This window comes from Miniopterus natalensis, chromosome 2 (assembly GCF_054644295.1).
Source record: "Miniopterus natalensis isolate mMinNat1 chromosome 2, mMinNat1.hap1, whole genome shotgun sequence".
Lineage (NCBI taxonomy): Eukaryota > Metazoa > Chordata > Mammalia > Chiroptera > Miniopteridae > Miniopterus > Miniopterus natalensis.
In genome coordinates, this window is record NC_142082.1 from 158,200,613 (window position 1) to 158,224,739 (window position 24,127).

Consider the following 24,127-nt stretch of genomic DNA (forward strand, 5'->3'; position numbering starts at 1 on the left):
GTAGCTTTGGGGACTACTTATCTGATTTTAAAGTAAATGATATCTACTTTTTTACAAGTTCATGAAAATTTTTATTAGAAAAATTCAGTTGTGTACATGTGTGCGCGTGGTCGTAATGACAATGCCCGTTGCCCAAAGGGAGGCTATACCCAGCCTGCCCCACCTCTAGCCCCTTCTCCAGCTGCTACTTCAGTCTTTACCCCGGCCTGTGAGCATGATTAGAAGGAATAACATTAAACATTGCCGGTGCCCTAGCTGGGTTTGCTCAGTGGTTAGAGTGTTGGCCCGCAGACTGAAGGGTCCCAGGTTTGATTTCAGCCAAGGGCATGTACCTTTGTTGCAGGCTCAATGCTGGGCCTCGGTCAGTGCGCAAGTGGGAGGCAGCCAATGGATGTGTCTCTCACATCAATGTTTCTATCTTTCTCTCTCTTCCCCCCTTCCACTCTCTCTGAAAACAATGGAAAAAACAACAACAAAAAACCTTGCCGGTAACAGCCACTTAATGCCAATAGAAAGCGTACTAGGTGAAGGTCTTTGGATTTTTCCCAGAATTTTAAAGAATCAACATATTAATGAAACATTTTAACCTCATTTACTTTAAAAATATATATATATATTTTTATTTTTAGAGAGAGAAGGGAAAGAGGGAGAGAGAGAGAAACATCGATTGGCTGCTTCCTGTAGCCCCTTCCTGGGGATCAGATCCACAGCCCAGGAATGTGCCCTGACCAGGAATCAAATCAGCAACCTTTTGGTGCACAGGATGATGCCCAACCAACTGAGCAACACTGGCCAGGGCAACCTCATTTACTTTTAAACCTTATGTTTCACGGTATTGAGCCCGAAGGTAGAGAATTGATTGTTAAAGCACTGTGTAAAAATAAAATTATCGGATACCTAAGAATGACTGGAAACAAGGTTGAAAACAAAGGTAGAATGTGTTTTTGCTGCAATGCTACAAATTAATTTATCCTTAGAGAAATTAGATCTGTGTGCCTTCATTTGGGAAGGTAAAGTGTGATCACATTTGCTACAGCCCTAACTCAGAACCAAACAATGAAGGGAATAAACCTAAACTAACCTGTGGTGAACAGGTTTAAGACTCTACCAAAAAAAAAAATCCCTGCCTTATTGAATTACATATGTGTAAGAATATAAAAAATTGGCTTATAAGACAGGTGAGCCACTGTATCTGAAGAGTAGCCTATGCTACTTTGATGTCCCCTGGTTGTCACTAGTCAGCAACAACATAGAGGGAGAAGGACTTGGTGCACTTTCTTAGTCAAAGAGAACAAATCCCACACTCTCTAATATCTACATTTGCGGAAACAAATTTGATGAGGCTACATGTGTGGCATGTTCAGACTTCATTCAAATGGGCCAACTAAAACTAAACAATACAGATGTGGAGCCTTTTGTGGTAGATGGATGTATGTATCTTGCAGAGGTCTCCAATGGCCTTAAAAGCCATAATTATTAGACACCAACTTATGGAGAAGCTTGTGGCCACTCACCTAATGCAGGTTTTACTCTTGTACCAGTAAGTCAACATCTATGAAAAACAAGGTTAAAAATGTCACATATTTGTTTTATTACTTTCACAGAGGTTAGTATTTTGTTGGCATTAAAATTTTTTCACAAGTTAGAACAAGTGACTTTTGTCAAATGTGTAAAAGATATGACTTATTAAACTTTGTATAACTGTCAAAAAGAAAAAAAATCCAGTGGTATTTTATGCTAGAAGAGGACACTGAAAGATAGGAGTAGAGCACTGTGGTGCTATCCAAAATTACATAGGCTTCTACAGGTATGGAGCCATGCATGAATGCCATGCAGTATGGGTCAGAATAGGCCAGATCTGGGCAATTCATAGCCATTTTGGATTAATAGGGATGAAAAATCCTAAGTAGTTGAGTTAGCTTCAAGGCACGAATGTCTGTTTTAAGAAACTAGTTTGGTTTAGATGTTCTCAGGTTCTTTTTTTGAATCTGATCAGATCTTAGTTAAATCCAATGACATTTGGTGTTTTACATCTTAAATGAGTCTGTTAAGCAGAGTGACTATTGAACCATTGGCCATATGGCCATGCATTAGAAACTGCAGAGCTGTATCACTCCTCATTATGTCAGAAAGGTTTGATTTTTGAGGCTGGCATACAGAACTTTTTCATAGGGCTTTGAATAAATAGAGCTTTTTGTATGCATTATCTACTTGTCACCTATTTAGATAATAATCAGCTAGTGAACTTTGAGTTTTTGCGGTTTGTATTGAATGTTATTTAAGAAGTCTTAGCTGTTTTCTAAATTATAAAAGTACAGTGTATATTCATTATGCTTACATGGGAAAGATGAGATGTCTCATGAAAGAAAATGATTATTTGTAAGAATAATTTGTAAGACTGTTTGCTTGGAAGTATTATTATAATTACATGTAGATTGTCACAGTAAAAGATCTTCTTGTACTATACATCCAAAAGGTAAGAACTTAGTTGTACATTTTTTTAAAAAATTGATTTAACCTTGTGATAAATAGAAGCATAATAGACAGTTTCTTTTAACAGCAACATCTATTCCAAAGTGCTATAGAGCTGTAATAATTCATGGATTTGTAGAAGAACTTGTGGTCAATGAAGACCCAGAATATCAATGGATTGATCGAATTCGCACACCACGAGCATCAAATGAGGCCAGACAGAGACTCATTTCTTTAATGTCAGGTATTTTTTTTTAAAGACTTCATTACTGATTGACTTAATATTCCCAAATTTTTTACTTTCTTTTGATATGCTACCTCAAATTTTACAATGAAGACTGTGAATTATAAACAACTGATTCCTTACCCCTGGCCCTATCCTCCTGAACACATGAATTTCCATCTTACAATAGGGAGAAATCTAATCAGAAGCTTATAATTCCTTCTTAACTAGGCAGTAAAAGGAAATTGTGCTCATGAAGTAGTATAGTGGAAAGTGTCTGCGCAAGGAGATAGGAAACTGGGTTCTAGTTTTTTCTCTCAGCATTTATTTATAATCAGATTTAGGTAACCTGTCTCATGCTTTCTTTTCAAATGTTGCCTTTTCATAGCCCTTCTCTGACAACTTATATCTCCTTCTATCTCTCCCTGCCACTTTTACCCAATTACTTTTCTTATTTTTCTTTGAAGAACTTATTTATCATCTAAAATTTATGTTTATATGTGTATATATGTGAGTGTCTATATGCACAGACACATTCATACATATTTACTAGACAAATAAGTATAAATATTTATATTTAATAAATTTATGTATTTTAAATATATACTTATACCTATATTACTATTTAATTATATTAAACTTATATTATTTATAAGTATATTTACGTTTATATACTTTTAAATTATACTTAAAATATATTTATGCCCTGCTGGGCGTGGTTTAGCGGTTGAACATCGACCTAGGATCCAGGAGATCGTGGTTCGATTCCCAGTCAGAGCACATGCCCAGGTTGTGGCCTTGATCCCCAGTGGGGGGCATGTGAGAGGCAGCTGATCAATGACTCTCTCATCATTGATATTTCTCGCTGTCTCCCTCTCCCTTCCTCTCTCTGAAATTGATAAAAGTATATTAAAAAAAAGTACTTATAAATATATTTATACTTATATTGCTATTAAGTTAATTATAATTAATATTTATAAATAATAATGAATACGTCATATTCATATTTAATGTTTAATACATTAAATAATACATTTAATTAAGTTATATTTGTATATTCTCCATATTTGTATTTTACGATATATAATAATATATAATGCCTAAATTATAATTATATTTGATTACATTATATGCTATGTATTCTATATATTATATTTAATGTTTATATTTGTTTTTTGTCTGTTTCTCTCACATTATATAAACTTCACTAGATTTGAGGCTTTACCTTTCTAGCTTATATATCTAGCACTTAGAAGAAAGGAGGAATGCCAGGCACATAGCACACAACCAAAAATTATTTGGTAAATGAATGCTACCTGCCACATCTGTAAAATGTAGTTAATAATATCTTGCCACCCTGAAAGTTGGTTCACTTTAAGTTATAAAAATCCATGATTTTTTAGATTCTTTTATTACTACCATATCCAGTTTTATTTCATAGAATGTGGAGATATAAAGCAGAATGAGTTTCCTTCCTTTTTTGTAGGTGAACTGCAGAGGAAGATTGGCTTGAAAGTGCTTGAAATGAGAGGAAATGCGGTTGTTGGGTACTTGCAGTGTTTTGACCTGGAAGGCGAATCTGGTTTAGTGGTACGAGCCATAGGAACAGCGTGTACACTGGATAAATTAAGTAGCCCAGCAGCATTCCTTCCTGCATGCAATTCCCCATCCAAAGAAATGAAGGAGTAAGTATGAATCAATGAATTGTTCTTAAGGAACTTTTTATTTTACCCATACATGTTCATTTGACTTGAAACATTTTAGTAGTGTTCAACGTACATTTTTTCCTAAGATAATTTTTCTTATCAGAGATGACTGTCAACATTTGAAACTTAAAACTATTTAGATATTCCTAACATTTTATTTATAGTCTTAATATGAAATTCAAATAAAGTAATATAAGCTTATCCAGATCTTTAAACACTGTACATCTAAAGCATAAAATGAATATTCATGCATTGCGTGGAATTTTACTTATTCTCTGGAGCATGCTTAAAACCCTATACCTGATCATTCAATTATGCTTATTATCAGCAACATATAGAAAGCAGGGAAGATTGACTTGTACAGGGGTCTCAAACTTGAATGTCTATAGAGGCCAAACAGTTTATATAAATAATTGGGCATAATAATTAGCAACATATAGAAAGCAGGAAAGATTGATTTGTGCAGGGGTCTCAAACTTGAATGTCTATAGAGGCCAAACAGTTTATATAAATAATTGGGCATAATAAATAGGTAATACCGGGTACCATATAAAGCAGATGTTGGCAAACTTTTTTTATAAAAGGCCAGATACTAAATATTTCAGGCACTAGCTATATAGTTTCTGTCTTCATTTACTGAAAAAAGGAGTTTGTTGATCCTGATCTAAAGGAGTTTAGGCTCGCACATTTTTTAAAAACTATGTGTGATCCAAGAAAATACTTTTGTTGGGTGGTGTCATTGTTCAACATAGTGGTGCTGGTGCTGTCAAAAGGAAATGTTTGAAACAAACTTTCTATTATAATGATGGGATGAGGGAGACCAATCCTGCTGGAGACTAGAAATGCTGACTCTCCTTCACAGCAAGGGACAGCTCTGTACTGTGAAAACTTTTTCCGTCCTAAATGCCAGTAGTACTTCCAGTGAGAATCACTGGTCTAGAGATTCTTCTAGATCAAGGATCAACAAACTTTTTTGTAAATAACCAGAACATACAGGTAAATAATTTATGCTTTGCCAACAGTAGCTTCTCAACTCTGCTGCTGTCCTGTGAAAGCAGCCATCAGCAGTATGCAAATTAACGAGTGTGGTTGTGTTCCAATAAAAGTTACTTCCTCACAAAACAGATGGCAGGATGGATTTGGCCTGTAGTTTGCTGACCCCTTTCCTTTATCATCAGTGAGTCAGAATTCTACACTCAGAAAACCTGAAATGTTTTCTAGTTCAGCAGTAGTCAAGAGAGGTTGACTAGAAAACAATTACAATCTTTTTTTAAAAACAATCTTTTTAAAAAAGATTTTCCTCTTTAAGTTTATTCTTTTTGTTTAATTATTTCCTTTCTGCTGGCCTTAAATTATTTGGATTAAATTTTAGTCACAAGAGGGAACACGTATATTGCTTAATTTTACTTGGAAAGTAGTGAAATAACTGTTTTCAGTAAACTGGAAGAGTGAATTTGCTTTATATTCCACTTACAATGTGTCTTAAAAATATATCAACCGCCTGCTGCTACAAGTAAAGTCAGATTGCAAGGGTAGATTTTGGGGGAATTCAGATTTTTTTCCTCTCTTTCCATAGCAAATTTAAGTAAGGACCTGGGTCCCTCCTCCTCCTACCACCCTTCATCTTTATTGACACTGCCTCAGGGGTCTGGCTTTTGCAGCTGTGATGTCTGAAGTTTTCCTCTTGTCACTAAATTACTTAACGGAAAGAGAAAGCCATATTACCTGTTGGTGTCTTAGAATGATACATGGGGTAGTAGGGGAATACGTTTTGTCTGCATTCCGGAAGTGTTTCAGTGATGCAAATCTGCTAGGATTGTGTACATTTTCTCCTTTTCTAACTTTGTTGTAACCATTTGCCTTAAATTGTCAAATATTCACACTATGAAGAATTTTAAGTTGCTTCATTAAGATTTTTCTGAAAGACATCTTGCTACCTGAGTCATGTTATTTAAAAACAACAACACACACAAAACCTTAATACTCAGGCTGCTTTATTTCAACTAGCTTCTCTGTATTTTTTATAATGAATCAGTTTGAGTGCTAGCTTAAAGTTGTTTTATGAGTCAGTTGATTCTAATTATTCTGGTATTTAATTATAACATTATTGATTCTAGACAGGAATTTGATAAAAGGTAGTTTGGATTATGTTCCTGCCTGAATGGATTTGATATTTGAAGTGCCAGTAGGGTGTTGTTGTAAGGCAGCCTTTCATGCAAGGAGACTGATAAGAATTAGAACTCCAAGAATACATTATGAAGCTCCAGTATATTTGGATTTTAATGTGATGTCATAATTTGAACATTTTGCAATGTTCATTTTATTTTATTTTATTCATTTTATTTTACTTTTATTAATGGTGTGTTCTACTCCATCAGTTCTTTTTTTTTTTTTCCTTTTAGATGTTTGATGTAAAGCACAATATAAATCTTTTTGGTGTTTCCTAGCTGAATTATCTTGATGGTAGAAAGTGCATTTAAATATGATTTATTGCTTCTCTACTTTAGGGGGAAAAAGTGCTAAGAGATTTTAGCCATAGTTCCTTCTCTGTATGGCACTGATTCTTAGAGTTTTAAACTTCATTAGCCTCTTCAAAAGAGAGAGAAAAAAACAAAAATAAAACCTCAGTTTGTATACAAATAAATCACCAATGAGATGTTTGATTTTTATTAGTTATATTTAACACATTTTAAATTTAAAAGAGCAACAGAAACATTTGTCCTGTTGTAAAATCAGTGATATTTTCAGAAAGTAGTCTGTAGACTATTATTGCCGATGTTTGAACCTTGACAAATTGTAATTGTTGGGAATGTCCACTGGGCAATGGAAAAGAAAAAAAGAAGCCAGGAAAAGTTGGGCTCTTGGCCTGCTTTTGATTTGAATTCTATAAAAATGGGGATATGATAGTTTTTCAGAGTGTATACAAGGATTCTTTTCACCTCATTTTGCATAAGCAAAAGCATTGCATAGTGAAATAATTGCTAATATAAAGTTGAAGATTCTTAGTTCTACAATATATCTTTCCCCCCATCCAATGTAATTATGACCTTTTAGCCAAATTTCTTGATGAAAATTTGAAATGTTGTATATGAATATATGCCTGTGTGTATCTGATCTAAATATACCTATACATTCGCATGATGTGGCCTATTGCAGGATATAAGTTAATATCTTATAGAATTTCAATTCACAATGTAGTTTAATCTGTTTAAGTTTAAATAATATTCTGTTTGAGAGAGAGACAAAAATAATTTACATTGCTTTATTAATGTGTTTTTAAAAGCAGTGTTTCTTTGCTTCATTTTGTTCCCAGTATAACTTGGGTTTAAGCTATATATTTGGTGTGCGAAAATATGCAGTGTTTATATCTGCTTATATCCATTCAGTTCAGTCATTTCTTTATGCGTAATTTTTCTTAAGCACTCTTGTCTCGAGATTCCAGACAGAAACAGTTTTCTTAGTTGAACTTTCTTTATGGAAAATATAATTAATTATGTTAGCAGTTATTCATATCTCCATTTCAAAGATAATATAAGAACTTTATAGACTTTTCACTTTATGGGTGTTTTCTCCCTAAAATTCTAAGGTGATCAAAATAATAACAAACATATTAAAGCAACTTAAATCCAAATCTTAGTCTTTGTTTAAAATTGAATTCCACTGATAATTCTGCCTGCTATTTTTCATATGCACAATCCTAATTTATTAATCTGATCCTTTAAAACTATAACTATATCCTAATGAATGAATGAATATTTAGCTAATTTTTAAAATTTCCATTTGTTTTTTGCATGCTAGGGATTAAAAAAATAATTCCTCTCCCCTAACTAAAGCTCCTTTGAAATTATTTTAACATAACTTTGCTATCTGTTGTATGTATTGTTTTGTTTTCTTCCACTTTGACCACAAATTCCCTCAGGTCTCCGCTGGTTCATCCTCCAAGCCATGGATGCCGCTCGACTCACAACAGCCCAATTCACACTGCTACTGGCTCACGACTTACTCAGAACTTCTCTGTGTCTGTTCCCACTCTCATCTATACTGGTACGAGACTGCTCAGACTCCAGAGCTGGGGAAGGCAGGCCACAGGCAGAGCGGCTGCAGAGGGCAGGCAGGCAGGTAGTGTAGGCAGGTACCGCAAGTCTTGGCTTCCTCCTTTTCTCACTCACAGTCCAGCTGCAGTGAAGAAATCCTGTATTTGGCCTCCACAGGGGCTCTAACTACATGGAAGCGAAAGTGTCCTTCCAGTTTCCAAAGTCTCTTCCATAGACCCTCTCAGAACCCTGTCTTGTGTATGTGTACTGTGAGTTCTTAGGAGAACCCTCCAGTATGTATTTTTGCCATTACAACCACATTCGGTTATAATAAAAATTGATGATTGGATTCTAAAGGAAATAGCTACCAAAGCTTCGGATTTCCTTATTTTCTTTATGTACAAAGCTTGTTATAGTAGGGTCTGTTTTATTCTGTGAAAGAGAGCTTTTGGAAAACAGGTAAGCAACTATTCTGCACACAATGCAGTGTTTCTGTGTAGCTACATTCATTTTCCTCTCTGCTGTGTTTTTAGCTGTGGCACTCGATGCTAGAGGATAAGGAAACATTTTTCTTTTGATGATATCTGTGTGTGTGCAAATATAAAAACAATTGTGAATATTTACACACACCATTTGCAGTCATTGTTTCTTTGGTAACTTAAAAAAGCTTTGTTTATTTGAAAGTATTTTCAGTCATGTATTTATTCGTTTTGTTTATTTCTCCTTTTAATATTTTTTACCCTCCTTAGTCTGTCATTTCATGCTTTTTTGCTTTTTTACTTGGCTTATTAACTGTTTCAGTGCAGATAATTATTTATCTGAAGAATGATGAATGGTTAAACAGCAGTTGGTTGACTTTGGCCTCATACCCAGCTCCACACTTAAGAAATGACTGCTGGCCCTGCCCCAACACTTTCTTGGTGTTTGGATCATGCTGCCTTCTGTCAAGTCCTTTGGCACATGATTACTTAATATTTTTCCACCTTCTTCTGGCAGGATTCCCTTCAATGAAGATCCCAACCCCAATACTCACTCATCAGGACCCTCCACCCCTCTGAAAAACCAAACTTATTCCTTTTCACCTTCCAAGTCCTACAGTCGACAGTCCTCTTCTTCTGACACAGATTTGAGTTTGACACCCAAAACTGGTAAGGCGCTTCCACCCACCTTTTATTTTATTTATTTTATTTTTTTCAAATTTATTTCTGTTTCTTGTTAGCTTTCCATCCAAGCCTTTTCTCCTGTTTTTTGGCATTTAAGTTAAAAGATAATGTGAATAGTGATCACTTTCAGTTACTACAATTAAAATATGAAAATTTTGTGTAGTTCAGAAATTACCATGCTCAGAGATCTGCATTTTATTGATTTAATAATAGTGTAGCTATGAAGTGCAGGATTTATTTTTGCAGTAGGTATTTTTCATTTCATGCTTAAATTAAGAGGAATAACATCATAAAGCATTTGAATAAAAAGTAACACTAATAGCTTGCAGTTGAATTCCTCATGCAGTATAAGCATTTTGAATTCATTGTTTCTGTCTGTTTCTGAATTTATTTGTAAGATTTTATTATGAAAAAAATCTTAACTAAAATGGTTATTTGGAATACATACATCTATTAACTTTTTGTTATTTAAAATGTTTGGTTTTTCTTATTCTGTAGATTAGGAAATAGCAGTTTTGCTTTACTTATTGCATATGTCTTAATGTATGAAATTTATAATTTTTCTGTCTCCTATGTGTGTTTTGTTAATCTGAGTTTTTCTGAATATGTTTTCTGACAAAAATTGATTAAAAATTAAATTAGTTCCTTCATAAAATAGAATTAACTTATTTAATCATTAAATTATTATTCTCAAAAATAAAAAATAAAACACTTAAAAGTTAATAGTTTGCAAGTTTTGTAAATATTATTTTTTTTCTGGCAGTTATCATGCCAGACTAATAAAAACATTTTGCATAGTTCTTATTTGTGTTATTTTATTTTTTTAAATATATCTTTATTGATTTCAGAGAGAGGAAAGGAGGGGGAGGGAGAGAGAGAGAGAGACGTAGAAACATCAATGATTAGAGAGCCATTGATCAGCTGCCTCTTGCACGCCCCGACTGGGAATCGAGCCCGCAACCCGGGCATGTGCCCTGACCAGGAATCGAACCCCGATCGCCTGGATGCTAGGTTGACACTCAACTGCTGAGCTACGCCTGGCCGGGCTATTTGTGTCATTTTAAATTTATCTTTAATAACCTTATTTTTGTTAGAGAAGAAATTTATAAAATGGCCCCAAAATTTATGAAAACAATATAAAGAAATCTAATTCTAGAACCAGTGCTACTTTCAAAGTAGAGAAAGGGTATTAAAAAAACAAACCTATAGATTTAATACCTACTTTTTTATAAATGTAGCCATTTATATGAGCACCTAATTCTTGGAAAGGAATAATGTGTTGACATGTGGCATCTTAACCATGTTCATGACATAAAATGGAACTGTTCAAATGGGGGTTTTCTTTGTTTTTGTTTTGTACTAAAGAATGATATTCTGGCCTTGGTTTTATGACAATCAAAACAAGAAAGACTTAGGATAGTATCTGAAGAATAAATTCTCTTAAAAGTATTTTTAAAACTTTGTCCACTGGCTTTTATTTGTGTATTCCAGGCCACTTTTCAATATTCTTTAAATTTTTAAAATTATTTCCTTGATCTTTCTGTTTCTTTTTCTTTATTTTACCATAAAATCCAAGACTAAAGAAGATTGTCAAGTAATAAATTAACTGAACCAGCCTACTCTTCTCAGCTTTCTAGTTTGCAATCAGTTGTATTATTCAATGAAAACTTTTTTGCATTTTATTTTCTAGCTCTAACTTTTTAGTTTTGAAAAACTTATTTATAATAGAGGTATTCTCATATATTTCTATATTTATTTATAAGCTACCTCTAAATAAATTATTTTGGTTTTGGCCATAGCATATTTATAGAATATTAGCCAGTTTTAGTCCTTTGACTTTATCTTGAGTCCCTGAATTATCTTTGAATACTCCTGAGGGGCATTCTCATTTCTTTTTTTCTTTGTATTAAAATTCATTTTAGAGAGATGAAGGGGGTGGGGGAGAGAGAGTGAGAGAGGGAAAGAAAGAAATCGATGTGAGAAACATCGATTGGCTGCCTCCTGAACATGCTCCAACCAGGGATTGAACCCACAACCCAGGTATGTGCCCTAACTGGGAATCGAAACTGCCAGCTTTTGGTGCACAGGATGATGTTCCATGCTCCAACCAACCGAGCCACACCAGCCAGGGTAGCATTCCCAATTCCTGTGGAGATTTAAAATAGCAAAATATGATTGTTCTAAAATTTCTAAAACTGTAATTCCTTATGTATTTCATAATTATCTGGCTTTTAACTTACGTATATCTAAAATCAGTCTTTTGAGAAATAGTGAGAATAGATAAAGCTGATTATTATTGATTTATTATATGTAAACCGGGGAGCCAAAAATGAATGAAGTTAATAAATCTTAGACTGAGAAAGTTGTTTTTCCCCCCATTTTTAGTTAAAGCTGTCACTTTTTAAAAAAATTAATATTGATTTGTTTCTGTTCTAATTTTTTACATTTTATAAGATTTTATTTTCATATTTTTTCCCAAGTACTCAACTAGTCACAATGGAATTTTAGAATGCTAGTGTTAGGATATTGATTTGACATCTGACTCAAGCTCATTTTTACTTTTTTTAGTCAGGCTTTAAATCATATATAGAGAGGGTATTTGGCCCTTAGGTGCTCAAATCTTTGTAAATGCAAATAGTACTATGGTCAGATTTGAGTATTTAAAATTTTAGAGGAAAAAGAAAAGTATTAACATACATCTTGAAGCTGGACAAAAAGAACTTAATATTTTATTTAAAATTAATAGTGGCAATTGCTTAATGTGGTACTGTTTGATTTTTTATGGGGTATTCAGTTTAAATACTCATAAGGAATTTTTTTTTTTTTTTAGTAACCTTTGAAGAGCTGTACTTTACCACTTTAAATAAATGTTTCTATTTGAGGCAACACATTTCTGGCTTTAAAAAATTGTAAAATGCGGTACATTTTAATCTTACACATTCTTAAGCAAAAGAAGGCAGGTAATTTAACTGTTTTAAAGAATCAACTAAAAGTTATTAGAATGGCATAAAATCTTATGTTAGTGATTTAAAAATTTTAATGAATGCCAAGTTTGTAAAGGTTTTGCTAAGTTTTAAGACTATGACTCCTATTTATATTATGTTGGGTAGATGTCTTGCTAATGACTTCATAAGCTTAGTGTAATTTGTGTATGCATTTTAAAATTCATTTTTACTGTTATGTTTTGGTTCATCATTGCTTTCCTTATCCTGCATTTTCTGATCATCTTCTGAATCTACATCTTTTTCTCTGCTACTTTCCTCCACAGCACCTTACCCACAGGGTCCTAGGATTTTCCTGTATCCCAGCTCCCCCTCTCTCTCTTGTGGTTCCCTTCATCTTAAAAAGTCCCGTCTCCTCTCGGATTCTAGCCTTCCCCCTCATCATTATAGCCTTGTCAGCCCAGTTCTGAGGAAAAGTGTTTCTTTCAGTGAAGAGCTGTTCCTGGCTGCTTCTGGTAGGATCACATTACGTCAGCTTTTTAATCCCTTTATTGTGAATCATTTTTGATACTACAAAGAAATAGTGGGTATTTTATGCAGGATGTACTTCTTATTTTTCTTATTGGCAGACAGATTTAAGTGATCAGAATTATCATGAGCACATGATTGACAGTTACTTGATAATTATGAATATTCTACTCCAGTTGTTTTATATATTAAAAAGTAATATGTCTAAGGACATAGATATGCATTATTATTAGGTTCTCATTACTAGAATTTCTGTTTTAGATGTTTTACTTTCTTTCCCTTCATACCAACTCTATTCACATTGGACCTGTACCATCATGTTGCTAAACCATATGGTTACATTAGTAAATTATTCTGTTTGAATCAGTTTAAGTCTCATTTTGGTAATATTCTTTCATAATCCAATTTTTTTCTGTCCATTGCTTTTTTTGATGTTTTAGTTATCTCTACAAAATTACATTTTGTTTTATGGTTTTCAGTATGCTTCATGTAAAGATCTTAGTTTAATTTCTATGTTTAGTATTGTATAGTCTCTAAAAATCACGTATAGGTTACTACAAGAAAATAAATTTCCTTTTTTTTTAAAAAAAAAAAAAAGAGAACAGAATGAGACTATACATATGCTAACCTGTGTTTCCTTATCCAAGAACAGCTAAAAATGTAAAAGTCAGTATAGTGAATATGACTGTATGTTTCTTAAGTTTGAAAGGATGGGATTGAACAAGTGACTAGTTTATAGAGAACTGGCTTCTCGCCTGTCCCCTGCTTTCTAGAATTCCTTGACCATAGTTGGTCATTTGGTATTATCAAAAGAATAAAAAAAGGTAGGGAAAGAAATTTAAAATTAAGCCTTTAAAAATACATCTAAGAACTTGGGAAATAAAATTCTTTCATTCATAACTATATACATTTGTGATGTGTCTATTATATGTTCATGATTTTTAGTTTTTTAAAAAATTTTATGTTTTTTTGCAAGTGAGTAGAAAACTATGGATATTAATACTGTTTTGACGTGAATGTTTAGGAATGGGAATTTATCTGAAAATAGATTTGACTATATTTCAAAATTGCCTAAAAATTCGTGTTCTTTAGAGAATTTTGGAATATTTTAAGTAAACACAATTAGTGCTTTTCCCTTCTACACTTGATTTTAGACAAACGTTTAATGTTTCTCATTTCTTTTAGTATTCTTAAATTGTTAGCATAAGTAATTGGTATTGTCGTGATTATTTTTTATTAGAAGACTCAATTTTAAAAATTGAATATTGTACAAAAATTCAATACCTTAATTTAATTAAAAAATAATTTTTTTTAGAACAAATTAAGTCTAAAACTAGCTGTGATCTGTAGAACTTTGACATATTGCTTCTTAAATGAACTTTGAGAGTAAAAGAGAGTGAAATATGTGCTTAGTTGCCATCTCAAATACTTTAAATGTTTGGATTGTTTTAACAGATTTTGACTCATGATATTTATGAAGATGAATGCAGTTAATCTTTCTGCTCCTATAGTTGTTTTTTGGTTATTTATGTACTGATGTTCTGTAGGAATGGGAAGTGGTAGTGCTGGAAAAGAAGGGGGGCCATTTAAAGCTCTTTTAAGACAACAGACTCAGTCTGCATTGGAACAGAGGGTAAGAGTCACTCAACATTCTTTATTCTTACACTGTTAATTATTATCAATCTTCCATGTACTTATAACTTATTTCCATACTGATTTTGGTCATGTATCTGTAATATTGTAATTTCAAAGTCCAAAATGTATTTAAGGTATCAAACTAATTTGTTTATGAATACTTTTAATTTAGAATAATTCAATAACTTTCTGTTTTGTTCTCCAGTCTTTTATTAGAAATAGTCTATTTACAAATATCCATAGAATGGTGAAAGTATTTCTAATTTTACATTGAAATTATAATATATGAAAGAAAATAATAGATATTTTTCCAGAAAACAAATATTTTAGTTATATAAAAGTATTTCTGTAGTATATTAATATTTTTATTTGCTGAGATTATTTTGATCACTGACCAATCTCCTAGGAGTAAGAAATGCACAGATTCAATATTTCTACTATATTAATATGAATAATGTGGTGGTTTGATATTTCAGTACATCTCTTTTAAATATTGTAAGTTTAACGTTTTATTGAATATGTTAAATGGAAAAATGAGTAGTTAAAGTTTTTGGATGATTTTTTCTCTTTTCATTTTTATTTTTTTATAAACTTCAATGCTAAGGGAGGATCGCCTCATAGGTTCTGTAGAAGGCGGGTATGTTCCTAAACATGTGTGAGAGCTATTTCTTGCATTGGTAGCTTTTCTAGTTTTATTCTTGATCATTTAAGTTTTATTTATGCTTTTAACACATGTTGCCAGCTTTTTTTCTTTTCATAATGCAAAGTTTGTTTTTTTAATTTAATAGCACCATGAGGCTATTGTTTTTGTTGTTTTTTCCTATTTAACTAATACAGTGCATGATTTTATGTCCTGTCAGTTATTTTAAAGCGCAGTTCCATAGCTCTCATTATGTCTGATTTGGAAGTTGTAAGCATTTACAGAATTTCTTTTACAAGTTCTATTTTACACTAGTATTAAAAAAAATATGCAATATAGCAAATACCTATAAAAGGATGCACTTTATTAAACAAAGGTATTTTTCCCCGAGATGTTGGCTTTTTGAGAATACTAGTGTTTTTCACACTCTATTATTACAAACAATACAACAATTTATTTTTTTTTAGACTTTCTTTCCTTTGTGCTGAGAGTATCTGTGTATGCACCTTTTGCCTTTTAGACAAGGCTGGAGAGAGCAGAGCTGAACTCAGCAGAGTGATGAGACTTTAGCTGTACCCAGTTCCTGGCTTTATACCCTATCAAGCAGCAATTGCCTTTCAGTTACTCTCACAGCTTGCAGGCACAAAAAGCCCACCTAAACATTCAAACCATCCATTGAAACCAAACCTAGGGAATGACTAAAAAGATGGAGGAGAGGGCCAGAGTGAAGGTGTGTGTGTCCACTTACTTTTTAGTCTGGAATGCTCTTAGCTTCCACCCCTCCCAGTTTTGCATTGTCTATAGAGTCCCTTTCACTAGATATGTCCTGTAATCTAATTATCATTCTCAAATTCACAGGAACATAAAAACTTGGGTTGCCTTGATGGTTGATATAATGAGATTTTGCCTGTATGTTGTGCCTGTGACTTGACTCTCTGTACTAAGAACTTTTAAAAGCATCTAGCTTTAAAAGGAAAAGAATTCTAATCAATGAAAATTGTTTTGGATTTGGTTTTGGTAAAACTTATGTTTTCAAATATGCTTTTAAACATCCTTAAAATTTTGGACACATTAACACATGGGGCATACATTACTAGATAATCTTCATGGAATTAACAGCAAAGGTGTGGAGAACTTTAGTTTTCATTTACAACTTTGTAAAACCTGAGTTAGCAACATATTTACATAACCTAACCTTGCAATATTAGTTACTTGAGTTTATGAGACCCTGTGTGCAAAATAAATAGAAAAAGCATCATCATCTTTGACTTTCCCATTCATCTATGGCTGCCAGTAGTGTGGCTTTGTTCTGGGAAATATTTGTACAGAAGTAAGAAGAATTCTCCCCACATGTGTTCAGATGGCCTTAACTCTGCCAAGTTGAACACCAAATCAAGCTGAACCTAGGCTGCTTGTATAATTTTTTTATATTCACTTTTAAAGTATTTATTTCTACCCCTTGCCACCACCCTTAATAAATTGTATGGATTTTTTTTTTCTTGAGGAAAAGAGAACCTTTGTCAAACATCCTTTATTTAATAGGTTATTCAAGTAGAGTTCTCAAAAATAAAGGTGTTATGTTTTCCCCCTATCACAAAAGTATTAAAAAATAAGTTGACAAGATCTTGGTAACAGGTGTCAGATTACTGGGAGATGAGAAATAGAATTAAAAGTTTTATTTAGATTTAGGTTTTGCCTATGAACTATTTGATGTAAGGCAACTAGATATATTTTTCAATATGACTCTTCTTTCACCTGTAAGAAAAATGAAATAATTTTGTTGATTCTGGGATATATATTTTCTTCAGTTAAGAAATCTAGTTAACTTAGTTTTACCTAGTGCTTTTTAAATGTATTTTACCGTGGAATTTTTCATTTAAATACGTTTTAGTGAGGAACATACTTGGGGGAAACATTGATTAAAAAGCAAACTCATTTGATAATGACTTTTTCAGAAGTAAGGGTAAAATTAAATAATAAATCATAGGAATCTGGCATGGAGTTTTATGTCTAGAAAATGTACTCTGGTCTCTTAGGATAATTAAAAAATATATGATTAAAAAATAAACTATTTAAACATCTAAGAAAAATCCTATTTAAATCTTAAAAGAGATACTACTCTCTTGTGTTCTCAGATTTTTCAACTAGCCTGTGTTGAGTACATGCTATTAGTAGATTTATGCTTCATGCACTTGGCTTGTGTCAAAGATTCAACATATGAAGTCTTATCTAGGTACCACAAGGCAAGATACTTTAAATATAAAGACTTTACAGAGAAAATGTCTTCTGCAGTCCCTGAAAGTCTCATCTGAGCATTGAAAGCAGGGTGTGCTTGGGCTGATCTTAAGGAAGCTGTCCTTATAGAATAGAGAACCTTTAAATTCATCAGGTATAATAATAGACTAGAGATTAAAATCAACTCTTTAACTTAATGGTTTAACCAGAAATTTCAAGAAGCCAGATGATAAGGTTTGTTGCTCAGTAAGAGTCTAGGCCTTCTTGAACTCAGTTTTTCACCTAAAATGTGGAGATAATAGTACCTCCCTCTTAGAATATGGGAAAGATTACAAAGCACAGTTTTAGGATACTTTGCACAGGGCTGGCACATTGTGAGTATCCCATAGCAGTTGCTAGGGATGGTGGTGGAGATAATAGGTATAGAACCTCCAATCTACAGGTAGGCTGCAGATATGAGCAGTATACTGCTCTTCTGAGAAGGTTGTCTGAAGATGTAATTTTGGTTGAATAGCAATGCCATTTTATTTACTCTGAAGTATGTGTGTTAAAGTGAGTGGATGTGCTGATTGGATGAACTGGGGACATGCAGGACAGAGGTGAAGTTGGCATAGTGGGCCTCTGCCTCTTTGGGCGGCTATTCCCCTACTTTTTCTGCTGTGACCCTCTAGATGCTTTTCCTCTCGCCCATTTATCTCATCTTCTAAAATTTGGGGGTAAGGGTCAAAGAATACCAAATAGAGAAAGCATTTAGGTTCATTTTTTCATACCTCAAATCTTATATGTAGATGTTTTTAATATGTGAATTTACCCAATTTATTTCTGTTTTAGAAGAAAGTGTTACTTTCCATTTGCTGACAAAAACTTATTTCCAGTATCTCTTGTCCAGAATATTTAAAATACAGGGTATCTCCCAAAAATGTATACACACTTTGAATAATTGGTAATTTCAGGTTAAATCTGAAAAGAAACATCAATTGAGCTATCAAAAAAATGTATGTTTATACATTTTTGGGGACACCTTATATTTAAGTGTAAAGAGTAAATTTAAAGGGCTTTTTTATATTGTGCCTCAGTATTTTGAGGACATTTAAAACTTGTGTTCTTAGAATTGAAATTTTTTTTTTTACGTTATTAGGTAAAATACTCAAGTTTCTAATAACATAAGCTTACCTGGACATTTCTCACTTAAAACATATATTTAAAAAGTTCAGGTGGCAAGAAGGAGGCATTTATATACATATATGTATGTTTTTATACTGTATCTTCGTGGGTTACTGAGGTGTATCAGATTGTTTGCCTTTGTGCTGAATGACTCCAAGTTGCTATGCTTGTGAATTATGCTTTGGTGAGTTCGTATTTTCCATGCTTTAAGTTTGTATTCTCCAGTCAGTAATCGTGCTACTTTTAATGTATCTGCTTCTAGTAGTATTCTGTATCTTTTTATTTTCCAGCTTTTATTTGCTGCACTTAATCTGCTGTGGTCTAGAGAAGAGATACCGAAATATTTTAGAATATGTCCCTAAAGTTATATATTTATATAACTATATGCCATACTATAAATATGATCTGTGGAATAAATACATAAACTTTAGTACCTGGAACTGTAATGGTTCCTTTTACTGTTGAGAGCCCTGTTCTGCTTATTTTGCAGTTCTCAGTTAGGTTCTGAATAGCTGAGGCTCCTGGTAAGTGACTTCTGGTTAAGTGAGCTACATTCACCTTGGAGCCAGACAAATCAGATACTCAGTTTCCCTGACCCACATGCAGTTTGTATAATGTGAGAGAACTCTATATTTGGGCAGCTACAGGAGCTCTCCTTTCTTTCTGGGTACTATTTCAGTGAATTTCCTTTCCCGACCATTTTTCTCTTGCATGCTTCTCTTTGCCTCTAAACTGATGAGATTGGTGTCCTTGAGAGAGATGGAAGGGTGAAGCTTCAAAGAACATGTGGAATTGTATTGCTTCCCTTGCTGTCATCTAGTTACCTCTCTCCTTAATATACGTTTATGAACTTACATTTTCTCCTGCTGCCCTGGTGTTGGTAGAATAAATAACCTCACGTAGTGATTCTCTGCAAACCTCAACTTGATGTTTGCCCTATCTTCACCTTTCTATGTATTTCTTCACCCACAGGGCTCATCCTCTCCCTCAATCCCACATTCTTTTAGATCTCTAGCTCTGGCCTTCGGAGTCTATACCAGTAGCCTGGAAATGGGTTTGTCTGTGAGGGGGACCCTATCCCAGTAAGAACTAGGTATGGGGTAGAGGGGAATCCTCTCACTGAATTTGGAAATTAGTTAGAGTAGGAGATTGAGAGGAAGCAACAGTATAACTCTTACTCAGATTGGAACTCTGAGAACATTTTTCTCTCTGAGAATTGATAAAAAGTGCTTGGATTCTGTATAACACGATGTATATGGGAAAATGGATTCAAAACTCTCAACATCCAAGGAAACCTAATTACAAAGCATGTTTAATGTATAATTGGTAACCTTATGTTAAGGGATGGAATTTATTTTCTTATGACAAGCTTTTTAACAAGTTTTTGTACTTTACACACAGTCAATTATATTTCCCCTCATCCTTTCTATTAGGAATTTCCATTTTTTACCTTGACTGCGTTTCCTCCTGGATTTCTTGTGCACGTTGGGGGCGTTGTTAGTGCACGCTCTGTGAAGCTTTTGGATCGGATCCACAATCCTGGTATGTTCTTAAAAAGTTTGTTTTCAATGTTTCATTTATTTAGATTATGATTATTAAAACAGATTTTCATGTTTTTTAAGCCAAATTTATCTGAATAAGAAATAAGAAATAAAATAATCAAACTAAGAAGTATAATTTAGTTACTTTTTTATACAAAATAAAAATACAAATCTTGATTCACTTTTGGCCAAGGACTCACTTTGAAGGAATCACTGCGTGACTTTTGAGTCAGCTATTTTCTCTGAGCAAAGCAGATACAATTTGACTATTGTGACCATAACTTAAGGTGTTAATTCTTTTCACTGGCAACAACTCTTTATAGATTATTTGAGTCATTTCCTTATTCCGAAAAGAAGTATTCTTTTAGAATAATTGTAAACGGTTGTGTAGAGCACCTAAGAATTAAATAAACTGTCTGGCTCCTGGGATTCTTTTGTGTAGCTATTTGTTCTCTGTAACTGAACAACTAAGAATAGTAGCTCACTTCTTTGAAACATGGGGCCATGATTATAAAAGAAGAAAAGCATTAAAGTCCCAGTAATTTCAGGCCCTTGGGTTAGAAATGGTTTGATGATTTTTCTAAATCTAAAATAAACATGATAAATATGGTAGGAACTTTTTGTATGGAATGTGTGCTTGCATCTCTGACAAAATGGCCAACCCACTTTCCCAGGTTGTTTATTATTTTAATGACATACCTTAAACCTGAAGTTATATTACTATACATATATATTTTTGAAAATTATAAATTGTCACTTTCAGTGACCTCTTCCTGGGGCTTGTACTGACAGCTGTAAAAAGAGTGAACTGCTTTGAAATTATTATTATATGCCAAACATTGCAGATAATGATTTTGAGGATACATAGCATTGCTAGTCCTTTAAATTAAAAAAAAAATAATCTGTGCCCTATGGTTTGATGTCATTTGTTTTGAGTTGATAATTACAGAGAAACTGACATTTTTAAGACTCTGAACAAGATTTCAGAGAAGCAGTACTAGCTAGGATTATGTATAAAAACTCTAAAGTTGAGCGAATACATCTTTTAAGCATCAGTCTTCTTTTTCTTCTATGATTTATTATTTTTCCCCTTCTTATTTTTCTGGTCAAGTCAAGGTCTTTTTTTTTTTCATGTAGTATTTGTATATTCTGCAGTAATTAAAGGCAAATTTAGACTGATGCCAGTTTAATGTATTGATACCTTGAAGACTATGCAAGGTTTGTATTTTTGTGTTTAGAAACTTGAATTATTTGGAAAGTGGAAGGAAATACTGCATCAAGATACCTGACGTTAACCATGTGACCCAGGGCTAGTTGCCTGTGCTTCTGTGAACCACTGACTCAAATATTTTGATAGATGGCACACACTGATACATTAACTTCAAAAAATGGTTTTAGGAATATATTCAATTATTGGTGCTATCTTTTATTTACTGAAAACATTTTTATTATTGCTTCCATGTACTCTGAGTAAGCTATAGAGTCTGGGAGAACAAATTAAGGTTACTTAAATGAGTTTAAGTAGAGGGTTGTATTTAAAATTGTATTATTTTGTACAAAAAACTGCTTTGTGGGGTGTATCGTACTTGCCAGTTTATTCTATCTCTGTAAGAAGTATAAGAATCCAGGCCTAGAGAAGAAAATAGGAACCCTTGTTAAGAATACATTTTGTATATTATAATTACCTGCTCATCCATTCTCTGCCTTTCCTTCTCTTACTTAATGTTTTTTCAATTCACATATAGAAATTCTTAGTTAATAATGGACTATTTCCCGAACGATTATGGGCATAAACATGTAAATGCTTTTAATGGTATATAAGTTATATTTTAATTTTGTTTTGCTTTCTGTTAAATACAAATCAATTGTATATTCATATAGTTCCAATATTTGTTTGATATAACTATCACATTCTTTAGATTGCTTAATGTATCTTTTATGCTTTAAAAGAGAATATTTTCTTAAGAGCATTTTATTAATCTTTAGGCCCTTTAAATAACTATTTATGAAAATATTTCAATTTGTTGAAAAAAGCTGAATGATAAAACAAACTCTAGATTGGCATCTACCATAATGATGTCGCGTTAATCTTATGACACTGAGCTAGTCCGCTGAGAGAAACTTAGGATGAATTGAGATACATGTGCTAATGTTAAAAGTGCTGTATGTGCACAATCAAATGAATTCTGCAGCTGTTTTTTTTTTGCTAGTGAGTATGGGAAATTTGCATTTCACACTGAGTGTAGAAGGAAAAATAATCTTATTTTAAAACCACTCCCACCTGCTAATTCTATGGATTATTATTTTGGAGTTATTTCTTTTAGAACTTTCTTCTTTGTTAAGCATTTAGCAAACAGGATCATATAACAAAGGAAAGAATGGGGTGGTTTTAAAAATCAAGGTAATTATCTTAAATAATTAAACTTTAGTTAATGTTAGATTATGTAGCATGCTCCTCCTTCTCTTCCTATTTCAACTTCTTATTAACTTTGCTGTCTGTGTCTTTCCAGTTCCTGTCGAGTGGTGTTGTCAATTGTGTTCTTATTTGTAGTTTGTTTTGTTTTTTCCCTACTATTCTGCACCTAAAACTGATCTTCTAATTTGCTGTTTTGAACTCAGCCTTTGTCGGAATTATGGGTAACACAAGATCTTACAAACTGCTAGACTGGAATAGTTTCAATTCAGGTATTTTAATGGTCATTCAGTACTACATATGCTGACAAAAATTATGGCAGCTCAGTGAAGTTTTTAGAATGTTCTAGATTAAATAGGTTTAATGTCAATTCAGTTACATAGATACATTCTTCAATACATATGTTCTAACTCATAATTTCTGTGGAAATGCAAATATAAAAATGTGTTAACTAAAATGAATTAATCAAACTGTAGAAATACCATAAATTATGAATGACTTTTGTTAGATGACTGACCTTCAGAATGATAATTTTAAATTATATTATGTTTTGGACAGTTTTTTCCTATCAGGTAAATGACACAAGCATTAGCTTTGTGATTAAGGAAATATTGTTAAATATATTATAAGTATTAAATGACTAGACTGATAATCTTAAAGTATATATAAACTTATATCTAGATTTGAATATAGTGTATTTAGTGTTCTATACCAGAAAAATGTAACTGTTAGCATTTATATTTATAATTCTAAAAGTGTTCCAAAATTTGGTAAGAACAGACTTTGGGGAAATTAACAGCGTTTGTAAGCTATTCTCGTTCTCCTTCTACACGAGAATATAAATTTTCCTTTTAAGTATTTTTACATACAGCTTGTTTGTAGCTTTTAAAGAAACTAAATTAAGATAACTTTACAGCTGATGATGTGGTTTAGAGTCAAAGCCGGTTAATTTTTCTTTTCTTTTTTTTAAGTTAAGTTTATTGGGGTGACATTGGTTAATAGGATCATATAGATTTCAAGTATACATTTATATGATACAAGATCTGTATATTGCACTGTGTGCCCACCACCCAAAGTCAAACCATCTTCCATCACCATATATTAGGCCCCCCTTCCCTTCCCTCTGGCAACCACCACACTGTTGTCTGTGTCCACGAGTTTCAGTTTTATATCCTACATATGAGTGAAATCATATGGTTCTTAGCTTTTTCTGACTGACTTATTTTACTTAGCATGATATTCTCAATTTTTCTTTTTGATAAAAGCATATTAATAAAACAGATATCTTAATTTTGATGTCATTTATATGTTACAATTAAGCAGTAGAATCATCTTGATTTAGTATCAGAAGCTGTTATTTTACCTAAAGAATCTTTTCTATTCTTTGTGTCAGAAAATATATATATTTACAGAAAAACAAAAACAAACGTC

At 32.8% G+C, this 24,127-nt stretch overlaps 1 protein-coding gene across 10 annotated transcripts in view; it reads left to right on the forward strand.

The window, feature by feature from the left end:
* The window catches only part of C2CD5 (C2 calcium dependent domain containing 5), an 87,982-nt gene that overhangs the window by 18,566 nt on the left and 45,289 nt on the right, over positions 1–24,127 (forward strand). For 4 of the 10 annotated variants that reach the window (XM_087814763.1, XM_087814758.1, XM_087814759.1 and 1 more), the window contains exons 5-9: positions 2,561–2,716; positions 4,182–4,380; positions 9,432–9,583; positions 14,616–14,701; positions 20,176–20,284. In XM_087814763.1, the coding sequence (XP_087670889.1) occupies positions 2,561–2,716; positions 4,182–4,380; positions 9,432–9,583; positions 14,616–14,701; positions 20,176–20,284 (702 nt within the window). Of the gene's footprint in view, positions 1–2,560; positions 2,717–4,181; positions 4,381–5,885; positions 8,446–9,431; positions 9,584–12,866; positions 13,056–14,615; positions 14,702–20,175; positions 20,285–24,127 lie in introns of those variants that run through there. The other 6 variants (XM_087814764.1, XM_087814765.1, XM_087814766.1 and 3 more) reach the window with 4 other exon arrangements.